Below are 26349 nucleotides of genomic sequence, written 5' to 3' on the forward strand. Positions count from 1 at the left end.
AAAAAGAAAAGCAAATATCGTATATTAACGCATATACGTGGAATCTAGGAAAATGGTATAGATGACCTTATTTGCAAAGCAGAAATAGAGATGCAGACGTAGAGAACAAATGAAATATCCTTCTTCAAGGGAACTACATAAAGGCTCTATTAACTTTTCCACTTTTGTGACATATTGAGTTATAATTCCTATTTTAGCATGGGGAAACTAGTTATTTTTAGTAAAAGAAAACCGCTTATAATAATTCTCAAAATTTTAAAACATCATTCCAAGTTTAAATATTTTCCAAAATCTTGCAATGCACATGCATTACTTTTATAATAAAACAAAAATAAAAAACCCTCTAACTGCCAAAATTCTTTTTATTCTGTTATAAAAAGATTTTTTTCATACTTTGGGAATCTTTACCTTTTATATATCAAGAGAAATATGACATTAGGTTTCAACCAAAATTTTTAGGTACAATAGTAAAGTATTCTTTCTTTCTTATTATGCATACTAGCAAAATATCTTTTATATTTCATGCTTCTTGAAATACAGAATTGAGATTCTTTATCATTCAAATTCTGACTTCATTACCATTCTGAGCTAATAATAATTTTCCATTTCTAAATGTTATTTTCACCCTATGGGAAGTAAGGAAACAGTCATGTCTTCCTTCACATATTCAGGGATACTTTCTTTTTTTTTGTTTGTTTTCTTTCATTCCACAGATATTTATTGAACAACTTCCTGAACACATAGGGATGAACAAAACAGGTAAGTTATCTGTTCTCTTTAGGCTAACATTACAGTGTGAGAGAGAAAAAAAAAGAATAAATGGAAATTTTTAAAAATACAATTTATTGTATAGATAAGTGTCAGGAAGAAAGCAGCAGCTGGGGAAGGGAACTGTGACCACCCGGGACACAGAGGGCTCTTTTCTTGGGTGCAGTGGGAGGAACTGTCCCTGAGAAGGTGATCTGACCAGAGAATTGAAAGAGGTAAGGGAGGGAGTTGTAAATATATCTGAAGGGAGATCACTAAGAGCATCCCCAGCAGAGAAAAGAGTAAGTGCAAAGGGCCTGAGGTTTGTCTAAGAAACAGCAGGTTGCCCAAAGTAACAGGTGCTAAGTGGAGAGAAGCAGGCGAGCACTTCAGAGAGACAAAAGCGGCCAGAACACAAAAAGAATTATAGGGCCTTATTTGTGGTTTGGCTTTTACTCAGATCTGTCTTCACTTTTAACAAGATACCACTGGCTGTAGTGTTGAACAGACATTATGGGGGTTCCAAACTCAGAATACATATTGAAGGCAGAGCTGACATAATTTCCAGGACGAGAAGTGAGAGAGACAGATTGGCATCAAGTCCACGTACAATGGGAAAACAACAAAGATGGAAAAGATTGGGGAGAACAGTAGGACTGGATGACAGCTGTAGTTCTCTCTCAGACATGTTAAAGGCAAGGTGTCTCTTAGATTTCTAAGTGGAGATACTGTGTCTGCTGTTGGATGCTAAGGCTGGATATCAAAAGTCACCAGAATATAAATTGTATCTGAAACCATGGTAAAGGGTGAGACTACTGAGAAAAAGTGTAAATATAGAGAAAAGAAGAGGAAGGAGGATGGTTCACTAAGTATGTTCTAATATTTAGAAATTGGAGGAGGAAAGACAGCAAGAGAGAATGAGGTGACACACCATGTAAATTGAAAGGCAAACAAGGTGAATGTGGAGCCTCCAAGTGTAGAGAAGACATTTTCAGAATGAAGCCATTGACAACTGTGTGTGTCCACTACTGCTGAAAAAATGAGTCATGTGAGGAGAGGCTGCTGGGAGAGATGGAGGTGGTTGGTGACCTTGATAGGTGCCGTATCAGTGGAGTGGTTAAGAAGAACACATGAAGGTCATGGGTGGTAAGACAGGAGCTTTGATTAGCAAGGCAAGTACAGAAATAAGAGGAGTATACCACATCTCAAGAGAAAGAAGATGTGAGTTCTAAGAGAGGGCTTAGGCTTTTAAAATTTTTTGTCAAGATGGAAACTTCTGACATATAGATATATATATTGAGCATAAGTTGGGAGAAATGCATATTTCTCTTGAGTATGCCATAGGAGATGGGGATCCAGGGTCCAAGCAGAGACATTTCAGTAGGAACAATTAATCTGGTACAACAATTGCAAAGGTAGAATATATGGGTACAGATATTAGGTCATTAGCCTTGGTAATGGGGAAAAAAATGAGAGCTAATTCTCATCTGACTGCTTCTAGTTTCTCGGTGAAATAAAACGTTAGGCTTACAGTTCAAAGTTAGAGGTGTGGACTGGTATGGGAGGGATACTCCTGAAATAGCTCTCAAACTGACTGATGAAAAAAGAAAGACAAAAAGTCCTTCATGTTCCCCAGTAAGTCTTTTCATTTTACAAATTAGAAATGAGTCTTCATTGGCAGAGTCCTATATCCAAGCATCAAAAAAAAATGTTTTAAGGAAAAGGTTGTTTTCCAGTCTGACCTCTTCCCTTCCATAGCTATCACCACTTCTACCACTAATACAATTTTAGATCACTGGTTACAAAATTACGGGACCTGACAAATAGCTTTAGTGATATCTTAATATTTAAGAACTCAACTCTTCATCTAAAAAAAAGATAATCTATTTAGAATTTATGAGAGATTAGAGCTTATCCCTTTATAGAATGAATCCCTTTATAGAGAAAAAAGCAATAAGGTCCAGAAAAGTTAATGGAATTGGTTAAGACTGCCTAGAAAAGTACTGGTAAATCAGGTCAATTTTCTTTCTCATATCACAACATCTGTTAAATTAAGATCTTATTGATATTTATATATTTTAATCTATTATAAAGCCTAACTAATTGATTTGAGGCAATATTTACAACAAATTTAAAAGGAACTTAAGAAATGATAACCCTTGAGAAATTTGAATATAATAAAACTTTTTATGGCCAATGTTTTTACTTAGAATTCTCACACCAAAAAGTCTTTTATTTTTCGGTCCTATCTGAATTTTCTATTATATACCAACTTCCTTAATATAATTATCTTTCAGCTTTCTTGACATCATCATCTAATATGACGTTTCATCTTCCACTTTAAAAAAATTGAAAGAGTGGGAGAAAGTAATCAATTAAGCAATAAAAATCAGATGTAAAGACAGACCTTTTTCTTATTCATAAGCTTTATACATCTTGGCAACATATGTAAAGAGATATATGTCAAATCTTTTATTGCCACACAAATATGCTTGAGTTAATTGATCATCTCATATTCTAGAACCAGAAATTGAAGTCAGTATGAAGAAAATGCTTTTAACCTGGCCAGTTGTGTACTGATCCTAGTATAAAATGCATGAGGAAGAGATTACTGAACATGCCAAGTTTGCCTGAAATGTCAAGGAAGTAGGGCATACTTTTCTGCATTTAACGAAAATACTCCAAAATTTCTGTCGTTTTCCCTCCTTTTTATGAGGGAATCATATTTACTTATTTGTTATTTATTTATTTATTTATTCTATGATTCCTGACACACTTTTAGCCACACTAGATTGGCTTTTCAAAAACTCCTTGGAATTAAAAATAATGTTTATAAATTAATCATAATTGACCTTCAATACTGACTTTTACTTACTCCTACACGACTTTTGTTGAAGGAGCTATATATCCTTTTGAGTATGAATAAGAAGGAAAGGAAGTTGCCTACATTTTATTACTCAAGGATTCCAAAAGTCCCACCTATCTTACTGATCTGCTATAGTCTAAAATCCTCATTATCAGTGTAGCTCTTTTAGACTGCTATGGATCTCCAGATGGCTCTCTGTATAAGGAGGGAAACTCCCTAAGGTATTAGACCCATTAAGATGTTCAAACAAATTTATCATATTGGAGTCCCCAAAATATAATGGAAAGAGCATTGGGATTTAGATTGAAAAGACTGAACAAGTCATTTAATCTCTCTGAACCTGAATTTCCTCCTCTGTAAAATGGGAATAATAATAATAATACCTACTTAGATTAGCGTGAAAGATTTAGGATCAAATCCCCTATAGATTACATAGATGTTAGTAGTTAATATTAAAAATAACAGTACTAAATACAATCATTAAAATAAATTTTACAACTATGGCCATCTTGAAAAGCAGAGAACACAACTCTTGAGTGAATTACTGACAGTGCAGCAAAATTTTAATGGAAAGAATTTGTAATTAAAAAATTCAGAGTATGAATGAGCTAAATTGGTAGAGTATCATAAAGGAAACATTAAATGACATAATCTTGAGGTAGCACCACTTGAATATTCTTGGCTTTAATATTAGCAATAACTGCACAAGCTCCATAATCTCAATTTTAAGCACTATACTCTCTAACCAACACTTCTTATCTTTTTAGCTCACTCTAAGCCTTTTAACTTTAACAATTATTTGACCCATGGAACTGCTAATATGTGATCCCATCACGTTTTCACTCTTTCATCCCCCACGTGGTCTCACTTCCCATACCTAGCCAGCTTAAATACTAGTGTCTTATATTCTAATCACTTCCTTGCATACATAAATGACACCATTGCCTGTTTCTCCCTGTCTTATAAGCTTACCTGGAAAATCTTAAATATAAACTCTCTACCTACTTTGACCCTATCCCTAGCAGCTGAATGTGATTAAGAGAAAACAATTAATGCTGACAAATCTCACTTGAAATTCATGACTTCTTACATTGATTTTGTTTTGCTTTGTCTTTTGGTGTGTCCAGTAATTGTCTCAGTCGATTCACTTTCCCATTTTCATAGATGATTATTTCATAACTTCCCTCTCTTTACTCTCAGCTGGTTATCCTGTTTTCACCTTTCACAAGCTCTCATGACCAAATCCACTACACCTCACCTTAACCTGTTCCAAAACACTCTGCCTTCATAACCAAACCCCCACATTGTCTCTCACCAAGACATTATTGGTGAACTGTCTTCCCTACATTATTTTACTTTTTACTTCTAAGATAACTGCCATCATCAAGTGAAAACACTGTAATTTCTCCAATCTTAAAAAATAACTTTCCTTGATCCCGCATCTCCCTTCTCTGCTCCATTATACTGTCCCCTTTTAGAAAAAAAACTCCTAGAAAGTTGTCTATGTTAACTAAAAGACTTCCTCTCCATCCATTCTCTCCTAGACCTACTCTACTCAGGCTTTTGTCCCTACCACTATCCTAACCTCACAGGTCATTCTTTCTCAGTCTCTTTTGCTAGTTCCTCTTCATCTTCCTAATACACTGAACTCTGAAGTACCCCAAGACTCAGTCCTTGGACACTTCTCTTCTTTGTCTACATTCATCCCTAGGTGACCTCATCAGTTCCATAGCTTTAAATTCCATATATACATTGATGACTCTGAAATGTATATTTTTAGCTATGATATCTTCCCTGAACTCCAGATTCATATACCCTTTTTATATCTCTACTTGGATGTTAAATAGTCCTCTCAAATTGAATACGACCAAAAAGGAACTCTTGGGAATTCTGGTTCAGACAGTGGCAGAGTAGCATATATGCAACTAATCCTCCTGAAGATTACAATTGTAAAGTCAGGACAAGATATGTAAAACAACTATTTGAATGCACAGGAGAACAATAAAAAACAGGGCTGGAGGAGATTCAACTCTTGAAAGAAGAAACCACACTTGGTTTAATACAAGTTTATACAGTCTTTCTCCTAAAGACACTACCCAGTCTGCACAGAGTGGCTGGAATTCAAGCAGAAAAACATAAACCTTTTGGCTAATGGTATCAGAGGACAGAGTGTAGGAGTACCAAAATGACCGCAAACTGAGGGAGAAAATCCTAGAATAAAAGAAAGTCAGCTTCCCCCAAAGCTTGAATATAGACTTTCTTCAATTCTTGGCTGATCCTGACATGTGTTTTCATGAGATAGATTCTAAAGAACTCAGCAGAAATCAACTAAAAGGCTGAAAGAATTAACAAATTTCAGCTGCTGGTCACTAAAGGAGAAAGTTTGTCTACAGCTTTTTGAAGGATAGTAAAAAAATTTTTGTAGAGTAAAAAAATCTTGGTCATTATGAACTCAATGAGCCACATCATTTTAGAAGAACATGCTAAACAGTTTGATAAATACCCTTCCATTGAAATTGAGGGAGAGTTATACTTTAGAAGCAAATACTATATTCTTGGACAAATGGACTCGCACTAATACTATAAGTGAAACTGAAACAGATCTGCCCTTTAAAAAAGTTTCCAAACCTTGATGTGGATGAACCACTGTCATACAGAGTGAAGTAAGTCAGAAAGAGAAAAACAAATATTGTATATTAATGCACATATATGGAATATAGAAAAATGGTACAGATGAACCTATTTGCAGGGAAGGAAAAGAGATGCAGACATAGAGAACGGACTTGTGGACACAGGGGGCAGGAAGGGGAGGGTGGGACGAATTGAGGGAGTAACATTGACCTATATACACTACCATGTGTAAAACAGATAGCTGGTGGGAAGCTGCTGTATAGCACAGGGAGCTCAGCTCAGTGCTCTGCGATGACCTAGAGGGGTGGGAGGGAGGCTCAAGAGGGAGGGGATATATGTATACATATAGCTGATTCACTTTATTCTACAGGAGAAACTAACACAACATTGTAAAGCAATTATACTCCAATTAAAAAAATAATAAAAAAATAAGTTTCCAAACCTGTACAAGTTTAAGGTGATGAGCCAGTTATTTAAGCACCTACAGAACAAAAATCAAGTCTCCAAAGGATTAAAAAGAAAGGTAACAGCATCTAAAGATCCACATATCATCCACAACATTCAGTATGTAATCAAATTTTTCTAGACATGCAAAAGGGAAAATCTGACTTGAGGTAAAGAAAAAAGGCAGTCAATACAAACAGACCACAAGAGGACCTAGAAATTAGAATTAGCAGTTGAAGATTTTATTAACTATTATAAATATGTTCAAGGGCTTAAAGGAAAAGATGATCATAATGAGTGAACAGGCGAATATCAGCGGACAGATGAAAACTATATATAAAGGGTCAACTAAAAACCTAGAACTGATAATACAGTATCTAAATATAAAAATTTACTGGATGAGATTAACATCATATTGGAGAAGGTAGAAGTAAAGTTTAATGAAATTAAAGGCAGATCTATAGAAGTTATCTAATCTGAAGAAGAGAAAAAAAATGCATGGCAAAAATGAACAGAGATCTAGTGACCTGTGGGGCAATATTAATAGTATAACATACATGGAGTCCCAGAAGGAAAGGAGAGAAATAATGGGACAGAAAGATTATTTGAAGAAATAATGGCCAAAAATGTCCCAAATTTGTTTAAAAAAATTTTTATGGATAAAAAGATATTCAGTGAAGCCCAGAGAAATATCTAGGGGAAACCACCCCTACAGACATCATAGTAAAGCTGCTAAAAGCCAGACAAAGAGAAAAACATTAAGACATCTGGTGAAAAATTTCACATTATATTGAGGGGAATAAAAACATTGGCTAAATCCTCATCAGAAACAGTAAAGGCCAAAATATGAGAACATCAGACATGTTTAAAGTGCTGGAAGAAAAACATTCCTAACCAAGATTTTTTCACTCTACAAAAATTTTTTTACTATCCTTCAAAAAGCTGTAGACAAAATAAATTTCAGGTAAACAAAAACCAAGAGAAACCATCACCAGTAGAACTGTACTCGAAGAATTATTGAAGGAATTTCTGCTAGCTAAAGGGGGAGGGGCACCAGATAGAAACTCAGATCTATAGGAAGGAATTAAGAGCTTTGGAAATGAAAATAAATGAGGAAATATGAATGACTCCCTTGTTTCTTCTTTTAATTTCCTTAAAAGACTGATTACTTAATACAGAAATTATTGCATTGTACTGTTGGGTTTATAATGACATAGATGTAAAATAAATGACAACAGAACACAAAGGATGGGGGGATAGTAGGTAAATGTCATTGTAATGTTACAAGAGTCTTATATTTTACATGAAATATCGCCATAATAACTCTAAGTAAACTACAATAAGTTAATAAGGTATACTGTAATCCCTAAAGCAACCACTAAAAATCAATCAGAGATGCAGCTGAAATGCCAAGAAAAATTAAATAGAATACTAAAATATATTTGATTAACCTAAAAGAAGGTAGAAAAAAGGAATAAAGGAACAAAGAACACCTGGGATAAATGGAAAAGAAATGACAATGCAGAAGGCCAAGACCCAATCATACCAAAATTACACAAATGTAAATGAACTTAACATTCTAATTAAAAATCAGAGACTATCAAGCCAAGATAAATATAAAAGACCCAACTGTACAGTATCTATAAGAGATGACTTTAAATATAGAAAGGTAAAGGAAAGGAAATATATATACCAGACAGACAATAGGCATTAAAAAGTTGGTGTGGCTCTATTACTATCAAACTAGACTTCAAGAAGAGGAGTATTACTAAAGATAAACAGAGATATTTGATAATGATAAAAAGGTCTGTTCATCAGGAAGACATAACAGTCCTTAAATATGCATGCATCACACAAGAGCTGCAAAATACATGAAGCAAATACTAACTAAACACTTCCTAGACACTAAAGAAATAAAATCCAAAATCAGAGTTGGATATTTCAACACACCTCTCTCAGTAATTAACGGAGCAACTAGGCAAGAGAAAACCTAGTAAGGACAGAGAAAATTTGACCACCACCACTAGCCACCATAATCGAACTGACATTTATAGAACACTATACAGAATCTTTTGAAGTTCACGTGAACTATTCATCAAGATAATCACATGCTGGGCCATAAAATGCCTCAATAAATTTTAAAAGATTAAACTCTTCCATTGTGTGCTTTCTGAACACAATGGAACTAAATTAGAAACCAGCAACAATAAGATCACTAGAAAAGCTTCTAATTGATGGACATTAAAAAAACAACATACTTCTAAATAACCGATGAATAACAAAGAAAACATATATTTCAACTTGAATGATAATGAAAACACAACACATCAAATTTTGTGGGATGCAGTTAAATCAGTCCTTAGAGAGAAATTCATAGCTCTAAATGCTTGTGTTAGAATACAGCTAAAAATCAATGAAATATTATATGGTCCATAGAAAAACTTAACAAAGCCAAAAGTTGGTTCTTTTAAAACATTAATGGAAATGAACTCTTGATTTCCTCCCAGGCAAAAACAAGTAAAAACCTGAAATCATGTTCCTCCTCATTCCAGTAGGTGGCAGCTCCCACAATACCAGCTGTTCAACTGCTTAAGCCTTAGATTGCCTTTGACTCCTCTCTCACACTATATAAGTGACTCATCAGCAATTATGTTAACTGTACCTCAAAATACATCTAGATTTTGACCACTTTACACCATCTCCATTGTTAACACTGTAGTCCATGCCATCCTCACCCATGGTGTGAGCTTGGGTAGACCAGTGAAGCAGTCTCCAAACTGGTGCCCCTATTTCTACCCTTCCCCTACTCCAATCTATTCTCTGTGATAGCCAGAACCATCCTCCTACAACATAACTTGCATGGTGTCATCTTTCTACTTAGAACTCTCCAATAAATATCTAACACGGAGTAAAATCCAAACCAAAATTCTTACCTACAAGAGTCAACATAATCTGGCTCCTGCTATGTCTCTGATCTATCTCCTATCACTTATCTCATTCAGATATTCCTCAAAAACTGCCAAGCAGTCTCCTGCCTCAAGGCCTTTGGTCTTCCTGAGTCGTTTCTATTGTTTTCAACCTTTTCTTCATCAGGATTGCAAAAATGGTGATTTTTAACTCTAGTATTCTTTCTTCATTTGCTAGCTTTTCCTGTAAACAGAAACTTCCCTTTGTCAACTATTTGGTTGCACTAAGGTTCAATTCTATAAGAAAAGCAAGGCAATTTCTTAAGAAAAAATTTATTCTTTCCCTTTATTTTTCTTCTATTTACCATTTTTCAAAATAATGACATCGTGGTATAATAAAAATATACATTTGGTCTTTGTCCCTGGTTCCTAGCACAGAGCTCCTAAAACCCTTGGGATTTCCTGAGTCACAGGAGTGTCTTTTGTTATTCATAACAAGTCCTTTTCCACAACATCTGAGCTTATGTTAATGAAGTGACTGGAGACGAGGAGCTAGAGAGCTTCAGGATGGGAACCAGTCACTGGAAAGGCAAACAAGTGATTGGAGCATAGGAATTTAGCCCCATTCCCTCCCCCGCCTCCAGGAAGAGGAGGGGGTGGACATTTCTCCAAAGAAGATATACAGATTGCCAACAAACACATGAAAGAATGCTTAACATCATTAATCATTAGAGAAATGCAAATCAAAACAACAATGAGATTATCATCTCACACAAGTCAGAATGGCCACCATCAAAAAATCTAGAAACAATAAATGCTGGAGAGGGTGTGGAGAAAAGGGAACACTCTTGCACTGCTGGTGGGAATGTGAATTGGTACAGCCACTATGGAGAACAGTATGGAGGTTCCTTAAAAAGCTACAAATAAAACTACCATATGACCCAGCAATCCCACTACTGGGCATATACCCTGAGAAAACTATAATTCAAAAAGAGTCATGTACCAAAATGTTCATTACAGCTCTATTTACAATAGCCAGGACATGGAAACAACCTAAGTGTCCATCATCGGATGAATGGATAAAGAAGATGTGGCACATATATACAATGGAATATTACTCAGCCATAAAAAGAAACGAAATTGAGTTATTTGTAGTGAGGTGGATGGACCTAGAGTATGTCATACAGAGTGAAGTAAGTCAGAAAGAGAAAGACAAATACCATATGCTAACACATATATATGGAATCTAGGAAAAAAAATGTCATGAAGAACCTAGGGGTAAGATGGGAATAAAGATATAGACCTACTAGAGAATGGACTTGGGGATATGGGGAGTGGGAGGGGTGAGCTGTGACGGGGTGAGAGAGTGGCATGGACATGTATACACTACCAAATGTAAAAGAGATAGCTAGTGGGAAGCAGCCGCTAGCACAGGGAGATCAGCTCAGTGCTTTGTGACCACCTAGAGGGGTGGGATGGGGAGGGTGGGAGGGAGGGAGACACAAGAGGGAAGAGATATGGGAACATATGTATAGGTATAACTGATTCACTTTGTTATAAAGCAGAATCTAACACACCACTGTAAAGCAATTATACTCCAATAAAGATGTAAATGTAAAACAAAACAAACAAACAAACAAAAAAAACCTCTTGAACAAAGACATTCCAAGAGTTCCAGTAGGTGAACACACTGATGTGCTGGGAAGATGACACACCTGGGGAGGGCATGGAAGCTCCAGGTTCCCACCCTCCACATTTTGCCCTATGCATGTCTACCATTTAGCTACTTGAGTAGTATTTTTTTAATAATAAATTGGTAAACCTAATTAAAGTGTTTTCCTGAGTTCTGTGAGCTGTTCTAGCAAAATATCAAACCTGGGAGAGAGGAAGAGATTATGGGAATCCCTGAACATGTAGTCAGCCAGGCAAAAGTGTGAGTAGCCTGGGCAACCCATCTGTTGCTGGCATCTCAAGTGTGGGGAGTCTTGTGAGACTGAGCCCTTAAATCTGTGGAGTCTGACACTAAATTGGGGTAGTGTCAGAATTGAATTGTTGAATATTCAATTGGTGTCAGAGAATTTGACAATCTCATAGATGTAATTCCCCAGCATCCTCTAAAGGTGACCAATGAGGTCACCTTAAACTAGTTTTTAACTAGTTTTTAACTACATTATAACTCATGGATTTACAGATATTTGTTATGATTCAATCCACTACAGTTATTATCCTTAATGATGCTCAAATTATATCAATCTTTGGCTAGTGGAAGCCTTTTCAAATTGGCTGCTGAATTCTTCTAACATGAACCCAATAGACTTTGATAGCTAGAAGGAAAAATTTAATATATTTGTCATATTTGTCTGGCCCTTTATAAAAACGTCCCTACATTGTGTAGACTAATAGGAGCACCTCAGTCTTCACCATTTTATCATACTTTACATTTTCAGAATGTTGGACTGAAAATTTTTCATAGCAATCTGACTCAGTAAAAAATTCTTAGACTGGGTCAGCATCTATACTCAACACATTTATTTAATTCACACACAAGGAAAATGGGACTTTCAGTTTAGAGAAATTATGATGGAGACATGGTAGCAGAGGGTCAAAACCAGGAATAAAACAGCACAAAGATATATTCCTTGGAAATTCAATATTTAACATTATTGATAACGTCTCATTTAATATTATTAATGGGACATTGTTATTGCAGCTTATTAAGGTTAGATGTTTTCATTTAACTGGATTAAATTTGATGGAGCTATTGAACCTGACTAAAGTAATATAAACTATGAATGTCCATAGGAAGGTTTTAAGCTGCCTTTAAGAAGCATTTTTAGGAAACTATCTGGATGCAAATAGATTGCCTGGACTAGAATTTTAAGTGTAGGCTAGGGTAGGCCAAAGATCTAGATTCTGAATTTGGACTCATGTCCAAAGACCTACTGCATAATTGATCATGTGTTAATTAATAGTAATAAAAAATGTCCAGTACCCTGTGAATTAAGTTCATATTAAATAAGTAAATATGATGAACTGTGGACCCAGAAAGCATTTGGTGGCAAGAAAAAAGTCATTCTTTCTAGCAAGTAGAGAAACAGAATTCACTTCCTTGTGTTGTTTTTGTTTTTTATGAAGACAATATTTCTACCCTTAGTCTACTGATTTCAGCTAATGATTTCAGCTAAAGAACTCAATAGTCTTTCGGTTTTAAATCAATTAGTCTTAAAATGCTGAAAAAATGCTATATTATCCACTAAATTTTTGTGTGGCATTTTATTCTTCTACTATTTAACAATTTAACAACACAGTTCTGAGAGGCTAGAGTTCAGTTTCACTCTTTATGGACTTTATATGTTATTATCAGTATCCAAAGGATAAGCTGGAACCTTGGAATGGATATATTTTGTTACTATTACTAAATGAATTCAGAAAGTCTTTAATTACATTAGGTTATTACCCTACCCAAACCCTTCCTCTTTAAGATACTGTTTCATAAATGAACTCCTCACTAGTTAGTAGAGACAAATTGGTGTAAGGGAAAGAGTAAAAGATCTAATTCTGATGCCAGTTACGACTGTGTTACCTTGGTTAAGTACTTACCTCTCTGAATATGTTTTCTTCTGTGGAAAGTAGAAGGTAATAAAGCCTGCTCTGAACAGTACTCTTAACTGAAGTGGAACTGAATGAGATGGCATACATAAAATAATTAGATGCTTAATAAGTGCTAGTTCTCATTCCCTTATGATGCCAGTGCCTTGTTTCTAATGTTAAGTCTGCTTATTGTTTCAGTTTAACATTTATTGAGTGCCCAACACATGCTGGGCACTGGGCTGGACACAAAGGCAAAGACGAGTAAGATCTGGCCACTGCATTCAAGTAACTCAGAATCTACTAAGGAAGACAAATAGATATGTGAAAAGTCATTTTGCTTGAACAGAGTTGAGAACTACCAAAGATCAGTTTACACTTTTTGTCCTTTATGATAAATACTAACTTAATTGTAAAAGGATAACAGAAAATAAATTAAGTTTTGCATCAATCTAGAGTATGTTAGCAAAATAAGCTTTATTCTTATAAACTTTTAAATAGTCTTATAAATAGAACATATTTCTTTACTATATTAAGGTATTTTCATTCATAAGAGCCACAAGACATTTTTTTTACTTAACAAATAATAAATGTGATACTTTCAGTAAAAGTTGCATTTCTAAATAGCCTAGTTACCTTATAAGTAGCTCCTCCAGAAAAGGGAAATAATGTTTTCTTAAGTGTCAACTACACACAAGTATTCTACCAGGTGTTTTACGTGCTTCATGCCATTAACTTATATAAGGTATATCTTGTGGTTCTGAGACAGGCTGGGACCAGGGACTCTTTGCTGCAGTGCTGCCAAGCCTGCACCTGGACAAACCTCTCTTCAAGCAACAAAACACAAAGACACTATCAGGGACTAAAAATAACTGTGTGCATGTGCAATTGGGACAAATTATGGATAAAAGATACAAAAAGACCAAAAAAAACCCAACTGCCACTTTTGAAGAGCTGGGAGCAAAATCCTGGTACTGCGCATGCCCCCTGAACTCAACACAACCAAAGGGGTGGGCAAAACACCTAAGCCACCCCTCTGGCCCGACCCTTGGACACACCCCTACCTTCACCCCATATAAGGAACTAGCAATTTCTATTGATTAGGGAAGGCCAAGAACCCTGGTATCAGTTCTAACAATTTTTATAAAGCACATTAATCCAAATATGACTGTATAAAGGTTCCATAATGCATTATATTTTCCATTTCAGTTAAACCTTTCTAAACTTGCAATTGCCTTAATTTGGTCTTTTCATAGGTTCAGGTAACCCCTTTTGAAATGGACAGATCATTTCTTGTGCAAGCGACAAGATGAATTTTTATACAATTTCCTTAGAGGCCAATAATTCTATGTTATTCTTGCTAAACAATAACTGAAAAGAGAAAAATGCTGAAAACGTCTTTATACTCTAAAATCCCTTAATCTAAAAGGGATTTTTGTTCTCTGAAGGAAAATAAATCCTGTGATTACATGTCAAAATTTATTGTTGAGAGCATGAAATTTGCATTTTTATTGTACTGTCTTGAATAAATACTATAAGAGGATTATAAAGTATAAGCCTTGAATGTTCTATTAATCCTGATTACTTTAAAGTGCATGTTAAATATCTAGGAAAATTGGTTTCACAAACCACATGCTACAAGCTTTACTTGACTCATTTAAGACACAGTGGTGATTTTTAACACCTGTCACAATCTAATGTCCTCCACAAATATGTGCAGTTAAAACAAATCATGGTCAGTCTTGGCTATTTTGAACATGGTTATCAAATTATCAAATTAAATATGAATTAAAGACTAATATTCAGGTCTATACAACTAAGTTCCCAAGAGGTTCAGTTAGTTGCTTGCAAATTAAAAGTGGAGGTTTTAAAATCTCTAATATAGGGGTTCATAAAAATATGTTATTGGTAAATAGTTATAGTCAAAATTATACTCACACTACTAAATATAATATTAAAGAGAAATCTTGAGATTAAGATTTCATCTCTCCTAGTTCATTTTACCAAAGACACATTATTCATACCAGTCAACACTGAAAAATATCCTGTTTTTAATCTTTGGACAATGATAATTTTTTTGTTACAAAGTTCATCATTTTCTCAAGTATTTTCTCCTGAATAAGTACACACATTTAAGAAGTCAATTAAATCAAAGGCTTTCCACTATCTCTACCTTCATCTCTCCTCACCCTATTCTCTATCTTTTTTGTTTCAAGTATCTGTTTGCTACTGGCTAAGGTAGGGGAAGGGGAGGACAACACAAACCATGTGGAAACCCACCCCTCCCCCATTCTGTCTTCCTTCTTGTTGTGGAGATCAGGGTGTTAGCCTGCAAGCCCCCTAGAACTTCAGCTCTGTGGAAAAACACGAGCTGGGTCTTTACAACTACATTAGCCTTTCACTAAATATCCTGAAAGTCCCCAAAAAAGCATGAAGGCTAGGGAATCACAAATTTAAGAACAAACTTCTAATTTCTTTAGAAGGCATTTGTCTTTTTTCTCACTGTTACACATCCAGACTTTAGTTAAGTCTTTTTTCTCTCTGAAATATTTTATAAAACTCAAATTGCTGACAGTGATGAGAAACTTTGGAAAATTTAGATTTAAAATATCTCTTATCATTATTACATATTAATAATAATGATACTACTTATGACATGTTAACACTGTTAAGGGCTTTACTCACAATTTATTTAGCCTTCACTCCAGCCCTCTGAGGACATACTATGATTTTTCCTTCTTTGGAGAAAGTGAAGCTTAAAGCCGCTAAGCAAGTAATTTTCTTCTAGTCATACAAATCAAGAGGGCTAAAACTTGAACCCCAATCAGTTAAGACTCCAAAACCTGTGTTCTTAAGCTCTATCCTATCTTAACCTATATCTATATGGTAACATCTATATGGTTACTTTTGAGTGAGATAATTAATAAGCAGAGTGATTATTAATGACCCTAAAATATGCATGATGTTGCTGGAAACCAAAACCCTAATGCTTAACGCATATATATAAATTTAATTAGCTTTCCAATTCCATACCTGCTCTCAAGGTAACCAGCCTGGTATATATTCTTCCATCCGTTTTTACTATACTCATACTACTGTCTATCACACTATTATCTACCATGCTACCACTACACAACAATGTATGCTCATATATATATACAGGCTTTCAGGTTAGTTGTTCTCATAAAAATATGAGTATCCTATAAGCATTATCCTCACAGATCTTTTTCAGGTAAAAATATTAGGTAAGTGTGGAACAGGGCAATAAATGATATTTTATTTCCTCAGTACTTATCTATACATTAAATTAGCCTTGATTTAAGGTAAATTACTCAAATCATAATCTGTATATTTCAGAGGTTTCCATATATTGCCATCATATTTTGACAATAAAGACTTTGGAATACCAAAGCAGGGCTGTGCTTGCCTTTATCACTAGCTATATATAAATCCAAGTGTGGTGGGCTATCAGAGGAGCCTGGCTCTCTGCCAGGCTAAGACCATCTTGCTGAAGAATCATGCTCTGGAAATGGCAGAGATCCTCAATATCCCAAGGTTGGCTTTAAAAGTTAAAGATCTTCTTTACGATACTCACTAATAATCACTCACCTTTGGACCTGGTAATCCAGGTAACCCAGGATTTCCGTGTGGCCCTGGTATGCCCTGCAAATAGTGAAAAAAAAAAAGAAAAAAGAAAGTCAGATCATTCTTAGCACAGATCTAGATACAAATAACAGACAGTGGTTATTATAACATTCAAATAAATATTATGTAATTCATTAAAATGGATATCTTATTTTACGAAGTTCTTTATCTCTTCTGAGATCTTGGATATTTCAGTCTTGAAGAAGACTAATTATAGAGCAGAACTGTGGTTTCTGTTTTTGCTTCAAAACACTGTCCTTGAGGTGTTTACGTCCCTTATTTACCACCCCTATCTCCAGCCACATTGCTTAGTGCTACTTCTAAAAGTTGTGCAGAGTAAGAAGCCTAAAAATAACAAAGTGCAATTGTTTAGTTACTCTCCTCTCAAAATGTGGTAACCCTTTCTGCACTTGGGTTTTTGTTTATGCTATCATGCGTACCTTAAAGACTTACCTCATTTAACCTTGCCCCCCTACACCTGCCCAAATCACGTTCAAGCATCAGCTGAGATACCACCTCATTTTTAAATCCTGGCTACACCAGCATGAGGGGATTTCTCTTTCCTACTCACTTTCACAGAAATTGGGGCATGTAAAATTTATTTGCAATTAGTTGTATATTACCTTGGGATATTTCTGTCATTTAAATATTTTATTGCTATTTTAACTTCCTTATGACATATGTTTAGTTTCAGAATTATAAATTATTTGAAAGGAGGCTGTTTTTAATATTACCAGTGTAGTACTTAGCACATAGCAACCTCTCAATGAATATTTGTCAATTTGGGGAGTTCCCTGGTGGTTCAGTGGTTAGGACTGGGTGCTTTCACTGCCATGGCCTGGGTTCAATCCTTGGTCAGGGAATAAAGATCCCAAAAGCCACACAAGGGAGGCAAAAAAAAAAAAAAAAAAAAAAAAAAGGAATATTTGTTAATTTGAATTCAATAACTGCTTTTATTTACTAAATACCTACTATTGTGCAAGTAACTGTGTTAATGCTTTACTTTTTAATTACTAATCCTTATAACAATCCTGCAAGGTGGTTATTTACTCCCATTTATAAATGGTGAACCTTAGGTTCACACAACCAGCAAGTAGAAAACTAAGATTCATCTCCAGAAGGCCTCCCAGGTTTCCAAGCCTCCTATACTCATTTGGGCTTAGTACCGCACCCCTGCACTCTTCAGCTACACCTCCATCTTGACACATAAATAGTTATTATCTATTTATCTGTCTTTTCACTTCTGAACTAATAGAGCATCATGTTTCAGAAAGGAGAGGGGTGCTAGCAATGCAAACACTGAAGGTATATCTAGGAAGATGAAAACTAAGGGCAAAAATTAGATTCCATGACGTCTCATTTGTGTAATCTTCAAAAACAAATTTCAATAAAGCAGACGGAAAAATTTATAAGGATTAACAAATGAGTTTTTGATGTAGATGTGGGTGCAATGGGTATAAAGGATTATTTCACAAAGCTCAGTAGTGCAAGAGTGAGCAAGGATAATAACTTTAGGAAAAATTAGCATCAATGAAAGTTTGGGATTTTTAAAAAAGATAACTTGCTGGTTGTTGCCAAATAAGATAAAATCTAAGGAGAGAAAAAGGTCATGCTGTGGGAGAAGAACAGCCTTAATGGTGGAGAGGGAGTGCAATTAGTGCAAAGGTGAACACAGTCCCTCAGGGAAGTAGGATCCAGGGTCTCCTGACAGAAAAGTAGGACAGAAATTGTCTGCTGGCTGGAAGAGAGGGGGCAAGTTTAGAAGACACTCTAGGAGGAATGTGGTAAGTCATCAAGTATAGAGAGAGAAATGTTAAACAGCTAGAACAGAGTGAGCAATCATCTTCAGCCTCATATGGACAAGATCTTGATGTGAATAGGACCATTTAAAGTAACATTTTAGGGTGACTTTTTGTTATATTGTTTATATGATAAATAAATATCAGTAAAGAAAGTGGATCATATATGGCATTTGCATTTGTCTTTATAACACACCATCACAATTCTTTTTCTAGCTCTTTGAAGAATTTCTGCTAGTAGAAGTCCATTCTTTTTTTTCTTTTTTTTTTTTTTTTGAGGTTGGAGAGAAACTAATTCTAACACAGCAATAAATCTTTTGTTGGACCTGTGTAATGTGAGATACTACTGCTTATCCTTAAGGCAGCTTTTTTCCTCAGGATAATTACTTTTTTACTTTATAGCTTCAATATTTTCCATTATGTAATCCAGGAATGTACTATTTTAAGGCCGCCCACTCTTTTTCATTTCCCAAAATAAATGAACCCCACCTTGGACTATCAACTGCAGATGAGATCACTTTATAACTAAGAATAATGTTACAAGTAGCACCCAAACAGTCACTAATCTACAAATTTGATTATCTTTCTTGAGCGTGCTCACTGAGAATGCTTTGGGGCTGGGTGTTCACACTCAAATAAACAGCTGGCACGTATTCCCAGGCTTCTCTTGAATTGGCAAAGGTAGGGCTAATTTCCTACCTTTGCCAATCCAGGGCAGATTTCCAAGGGAAGTACATACTGTACAATACTAGGAAAAAACATACTGGAAAGCTACCAGTTCTAACAGCAAGTGAGAAACGGAGGCCATCTACTTACCCGTGGACCTCTCTTTCCTGATGGACCTGGGATACCTGCTGGGCCAGAAGGACCCTTGGAAAACAAATGCCGAGATATTAGGCATGATAACAGATGCATCCTCTCTCACAAGTCTTGCTAAGAGTCTCATTCCAGGGCTCCTTTTCCATCCCTAGTTACCAGCTGATGATTTTCAAACAACATGAAACTCCTCACCGTAATCAGCAGGGGTGAGAGTTGAAACTCAAGACGTCCTCTTTAATCTGGCTAGATATGGCAGCAGGAAGTCTATGACTTATGGTTACAGCCACTGTATCTGGTTTTCACAGGGACCATAACTAGTAGTTTCGTGGGTAGTTTTTTACCTAAATTTACTTTTACTACTGAAGGAGGAATTCAATTTAGGGTTTAGAAACCAACAACTACAGGTTTTTTCAAACACATTTCAAAAGAAGACTTGCCTTGAAAAATTAAAGCACTAACCATTTTATGTTCTTTTAAAAGGCTTATACCAAGGATCTGTGTAATGTGTTAAACTGTTAGTGAGATCCTTCCAGTATATTCAGTAATAAATCTGCCTTACACAAAATGCAGCATACCAGGAGGTCAGTAATAAGAGGTAAATGGTTTGTAAAAACAAAATATGAAAGCAAAAACAGGTCAATTTTTAAAGTATTCTGAGTTCTTTAAATGTCACTTATTAAATATATCAAATAAGAAACAGGAAACTACTAATGTGCTTCCTCATATTATACCTTATGTTGTCTTTTTTGCTTTAACAATCAACTGTAGAAGAATAAGTGCTCATTTGGGATACGGTTAATACATATTCATTCATTCATCTGTCCATTAATTTCATTGTTACTGTGCACTCTGCTGGCATGGCATTATTCTTGATGTCTACAGAGCATACGCACATTCCATTTTACAAACATTCATTCATTATTGCAGTAAAAATACTACAAGTTTTGAAATGAGACATATCAAGGTTAAGATATTAGCCCTACCATTAACAAGTAGCATGGTCTACTGATCCTCATTTTTATGTAACATTTTTCTCTTTAAAACTTTCTCCTTTATTAATGCTACAGTCATTTTGAAGTTTTCTAATTCTCTTTATATGTTTCAAACTGTCCATTTTCCTTTTAATTTTTCCCTTCTCTTACTCCTTAACTTAATAAAAACCGTTTGTGTATTCTCTAATATTAAGAGAAAAGGAATATTCCTCTTCAACCACAGAAGAGCCATTCAAATATTCTGCATCATTATTATATCACTAGCTTCCATCAAAAACTGACTTTCACTTATTTTCAAAAAAAATTAAAATTCTTTTCAAATTATTTCTGGTTCTGCTGTTATCATCAGACCTTACCAGCTGAAGATTTGAAGTCTCCCCAAATAAGAACTAAAAATAAAAACTAAATGCAAAATTAAAACAAAATATCTAGTTTGGTTTATTGCCCTGTCACGCTACTTTGTGACATAAGAAAACACTACTACATTCACACTGAAAAAGCAGTTAATATTACAGTTAATGTTAGATACTAGGGAAAAAAGACTATATTTTATGTTGTGACTGAAATATTTGAATTGTTTAATAAGCAATAAATAAAACTCAATTTTAATTTGTCTTCACAATTTTGCATTTCCGTATCTTTGAGAACAGGTTATTAATAGGCATTTTCTAGAAACCAGAGAAGGAAAGTAATTTTATATGATGACTTTTTTAATGAATTATTTTCAATAAATAAAGTACTAAAAAAGGCACTTTAACTTTCAAGGTTATTGGTTATTAAGAGAAAGTATAATTCAATTAAAAGAGCAATGGTATGGCAATCATCCAATCTAGATTCAAATCATGCTTCAATCATTTACTTGCTGAATGACCATAGACAAGTCAGTTACTCTTTCTAAGCCTTAGTTTTCTCATCTTTATAATACTAATGATAAAAAATTTACTTTTCAGTGTTATTATAAACATTAAAGATATTGTACTACATAAAATACCTGTAACTATGTCTGATATACAGTACTTAACCAATAAACTATAGAGCAATTTTTGAAAAGGTATGCCTGGGGCACAGGCAGTACTCAATTAATGTTAGTTATAATACTATTATTACTAGGGTAATATATATACTAAGGCAAATGTATTCAGTCCTTCTAAGAGATAGTAATATCTGGTCAATTAATCTTGGAAGTCCTACATCTAAAGTTCCCTCTATAATTCATTCACTCTTTCATTCATTCACTCACTCAATAAACATTAGTAAACATCAAATCCTCCTGGAGGTGACAGTGAGATAAAAAAACACCCATTAACAAATAAACACATAATATACATTTTATTTAGTGATATGAAGAAAAGAACAAGCAACCGAGAGAGATCAACAGTGTACATAATTTATATTGTGGTATCAGAGAAGGCTTCTCTGAGGAAGTGCTAAGTTATATCTAAAAAATGAAGAGGAGCAACGAAAGAGGAGAAAATAAAATTCCAGAAAATAGGAATAAAATGAATTAGGGCATGAGTAAAACAAAACAAAGAAAAATTACAGTCTTATCAAGGAGATAAAAGAGACCCAACAGTGAGATTAAGCAAAAGTGGAACAAAATGAGGTTGCAGATGAAAGCAAGGGCCAGGTGATATATGACTGCATGGGTCATGATAAAGAGTTTTTACTTTATTCTAACTGCTTCACTCTTCAGTCACTGAAGAGTTTAAGCAGATAAATGACATGATCTAATTTATATTTTAAGTCAATCACTAGATAATTTATATAAAACATAGCAGAATGAGAACCCTCCTTCCCTCAAAACCACTGAAAACAACAAAAAAACACCAGAAGAAGAAAACATCTCTGATGAAACAAGGAAAAGACCACAACCACAAACCAAAAATATGAAAATTATCTTCCAAATATTGAGACACTCTGGAGTAAGGAAAGATGCTGAGAGATGACCAAAAACAAAAGCAAACAAAAAACCTCTTCAGACGTCAAAGCTTGGACAGGCTACAGATATCTAAAAGTATATCAGTCCAGAAAGTTCATACCAACAATCCTTTAATAACAGTAGTAAAGTTTAAGGGAATGGGAAAGCCACAGGACATATAATTCATGACCCTGTAAAGACCCAGTTCAAACAACCAGGAGTAAGGAAAGTAGAGCTGAAGAGGAAGAACCCATCATTTTCATGATCTGCAACAAATCTAACTTCAGGAGATTTCTGGTTTTGAGAGGGGGTAGAAGACAAGAGCGTAAATCATCATATCACTTCTCAGAGCGATATAGAGGGCTTCACGTACATGAAAATGAGAGGAGATATGTTTCTGGATAGAGGACAAAATAAATATGGAAAGATGGTGTTGAAGACAGCAACTTAAATTTGATGTTGTGTACCACTACCTCCCTTTACTTCTCCCTATACAATTCTAAAACAAATAGTGACCCAGATAGAGTTGTCCTTATTTTAAAAATGAGTAATAACCAGAAAGAAACCAGCAAGGGACCTATGCATATTGAGGGGAGGGGAAAGTGTGAGGACAGAAACATAAATTAAAAGTAGATGAAAATTGTTTACCAGAAGAGGAATCACTCCATGCAACAGAGAAAAAGTTCATATAGTTCACTATAGATTCAAAAAATTTCAAGATGCTATTTTTCTACAAAATGAGAGCTCAAAGAAGAGTTATAAGACATTAAAAATAACAACCAAGGTAATAAAAGGTGAGCCAGAGAGCTTAAAGATTGAAAGAGCAAAAAAGAAACAATTAAAGATGAAAGCCAGGTCAGAAGCAATAAAAACTGACTACAACCGAAAAAAATCAATTAAGGGATATGGATGTAGTTTAACTGAATTCACATAAAACAAAATGGAAAAAAGCAATCACATGGACATGATTGTAGAGAAGATAACAAATACTATCATCACAAAGGACATTTAACATATACTGGTATGCCTGAAGAAGAATATAGAAAAATGGAAAAGAAAAATACCTGAGAATATAAGGAGAGACTTTTCTATAATAAGTAAAAATAATCTTCAGATCAAAAGAGTACCAGAAAAAACTGATACAGAACCTAACAGGTTTAATGAAATGAACTTCAAAGATAACAAAAGAACTGCATGGGCATACAGAGGAAAAACAGTCACCTACAAGCAGGAAAAATCAGGCTGGCCTCAGACTTCACACAGTAACATCCACTTCAAGAAGCAGTGCAACAGTCTCTACAAAGTTCATCATTTCATCACCATTCACTCTCTCATTAGCTTCCTAAAATCTACCTTTAGACTTCTATACTATGCTGAAGTCAGATTCTCAAAGTTCAATAATGACTTTCCCATCAGAAGATCCAAAGGATTTCCTCCACTTTTTCTCAGTCCTCAGCTGTAGCTTTCAGCACTGCTGATCAATTTCTTCTCAGAATTCTCATCTTTGGCTTTTGTGATAGTATACTGTATTCTCTCCCATCTCTCTAACTATTCTGTCACATTTCTGCTTTCTTTTTTTTTTCTCTTCTATAACCACAAAGCAAACATGGCTCATGATTTGGCTCTCGACTCTATGCCGAACTCCTTTCCTTGAAAATTATCTGACTCTATAGCTTCAACTATTGATAAAATATTGATGGGAAAACTCCCATATCTATACCCTCTACTTTGACTTTTACTTCAGCTTCTTCAACTCTTCCAACAGCTTACTGATTTGCCAACAGCACCTTAGATGTTTTAACTCGATTTCTTCTCCTAAAATCAACTTCCTCTCTTAATTATTGGTTTTAGTAATGGTATCACCATTCTCTCAATCCACAGGCTTAAAACCTTAGGAGCCATCTTGGATCCTCTACCTTTTTACTTTGTCCCTAGGTCCAATTAATTTCCTAGTTCTACCAAACCTTCCTTCAAAATACCTTTTTTTTTTTTTTTTCTGGTATGCAGGCCTCTCACTGTTGTGGCCTCTCTCGTTGCAGAGCACAGGCTCTGGACGTGCAGGCTCAGCAGCCATGGCTCACGGCCCCAGCTGCTCCGCGGCATGTGGGATCTTCCTGGACCGGGGCACGAACCTGTGTCCCCTGCATCGGCAGGCAGACTCTCAACCACTGCGCCACCAGGGAAGCCCCAAAATACCTCTTGAATCCTACCTTTCCTTTGCATTTTCACCACTGGCATCCTATATAATGTCCTAGTTGTGTAACATACAGATGATAACAGGAATTTCCTGTCTGCTCTGAGCACTGCCACCAGATTGACTTCTTTATTCATGCCTCTGCTTAGAAACCTACAGAATTCCCCACTGAGAACAAGATAAAGTTAGAACTATCAGTTTGAAAATTAAGACCTCTACAACCTGTCCATATCTACCTTGGGTCTTATATTTGTCTAACATTATTCAGCCTAATATCATGAAAGAGTTTGAGTTTTAGAGGCAGAAAACCTGGACAAAATCCTGGCTCTATCATTAATTAGCAATGTGGTTATGGACAAGTAAACTAATTCCTCTGGGCCTCAGTTTCTTCACCTGAAAAATGAGGATAATAATACCAAACTTACAAAGTTCTTTTAAGATAACAAATGTAAAGGGCATGGTAGAGTGCCTGCTACCATGGTAAAAGTCAATAAATTATAACTATTTTGGTTATAGGTAACCAAAAATTAATAAGAACTCAAATTATAACTATTTTGCTGTTTCTCCTACATAAAAGATATGCCAGTTCCTTTCACCTATCAAAATCGTATCCGTTCTTTGAGGCTGACGTTCTGAAAACTTTGTCCACAAGAACCTATCCTGAACACATTCAGCCTTAAGTGATCTTTCATAGGGATCCCCTCAAAAACTATTTTTCTTACCTTTGAAAATGTGTACTCCATATACTTAGTTTGTATCTCTCAGTAACATTTAATCTTACTTGACCCTGAGATATAATTATAAATGTACTTCCTGTGTCCCCATTACCACAATGTAAGCTCCTTCTGAGCAGTAACTCTGTTATACATACCTTGTGTTTCTGCTTTGCCCAAGCAGAGAGTAAGTTAGTATCTGTTGAATATACCAATGCTGAAACAACTATTCTTGAATTTAGAGAAGAGATTAACACTCATCTCTGACTTTTTTTGAAGAAAGTAAATAGCTTACATAACTGTTTGTTTAATATGACCTGCCTAATGGCTCAATTTTATTACTAATATGTTGATAATTGTCATAGCTGAAAAGTTTATTTCTCTATATTATTCAGATTTTATTAAGCCCTTTAAACATTCACACTAATAAGAGTTGCTCAATACTTATCAAATCACTGAGTAATAACCACAAAAGAAACACAAGCTCAGCAAGTGGCGTCATCTCCTATTCTATGATTTCTGGAACTAAACAAATGATTCAAACTTTATTTTCATCAAATAAAGGAAATACCTTAAGATATATTTTAGTCTGCTTGCAACAGAAAAAAACAATTTCTAAAAACATATAAGTTGATTGTTTAAGGTATTCAAAAACATGAAAGGCAAAAACAATGTTCCTAATGTGATTTTAAATAGCTTTAAGTGAATTTTAAGTGATTAAAAAATTTTCAAATGTCCATCTGTAATTGCACCTACATGACAAAATAATTTCAGAGCTAAAAAAAAAAATCAGTCTATTATCTCATAGTTTTACTCAGGCATTATTAAGTAAGTGACTTGGCTTTTTTTCTACTGATGGACTGATGGGCTGACTGGCTATTTTTGTATGAGGCAGATGGAACTTTTATTAATCCATAAATGTAAATTGGCTATATCATGAAAGATATAATGAAATGTTACTGTTTACAATTCTAAGTGAAATATTTTAATTTCTATAACGTAAGGGTGTGCTTTTCCCCAGTGACTCACTACAAAATTATCTCTATCTAAAATTTTACACTCTATTTTAATTCATTTTTGATATGAT

The 26349-nt window shown here is 34.9% G+C and overlaps 1 protein-coding gene across 1 annotated transcript in view; it reads right to left on the reverse strand.

Annotated features, from left to right (window-relative positions):
* COL24A1 (collagen type XXIV alpha 1 chain) overlaps positions 1 to 26349 on the reverse strand; it is a gene marked incomplete at both ends in the record, with an annotated part of 398140 nt that overhangs the window by 343080 nt on the left and 28711 nt on the right. The window contains 2 exons of the mRNA XM_079698762.1: positions 16792 to 16845; positions 19443 to 19496. Coding sequence (XP_079554888.1) covers positions 16792 to 16845; positions 19443 to 19496 — 108 coding nt within the window. The remainder of the gene's footprint in view (positions 1 to 16791; positions 16846 to 19442; positions 19497 to 26349) is intronic.

This window comes from Hyperoodon ampullatus, assembly GCF_949752795.1.
Source record: "Hyperoodon ampullatus genome assembly, chromosome: 2".
In the NCBI taxonomy this organism is placed as follows: Eukaryota; Metazoa; Chordata; class Mammalia; order Artiodactyla; family Ziphiidae; genus Hyperoodon; species Hyperoodon ampullatus.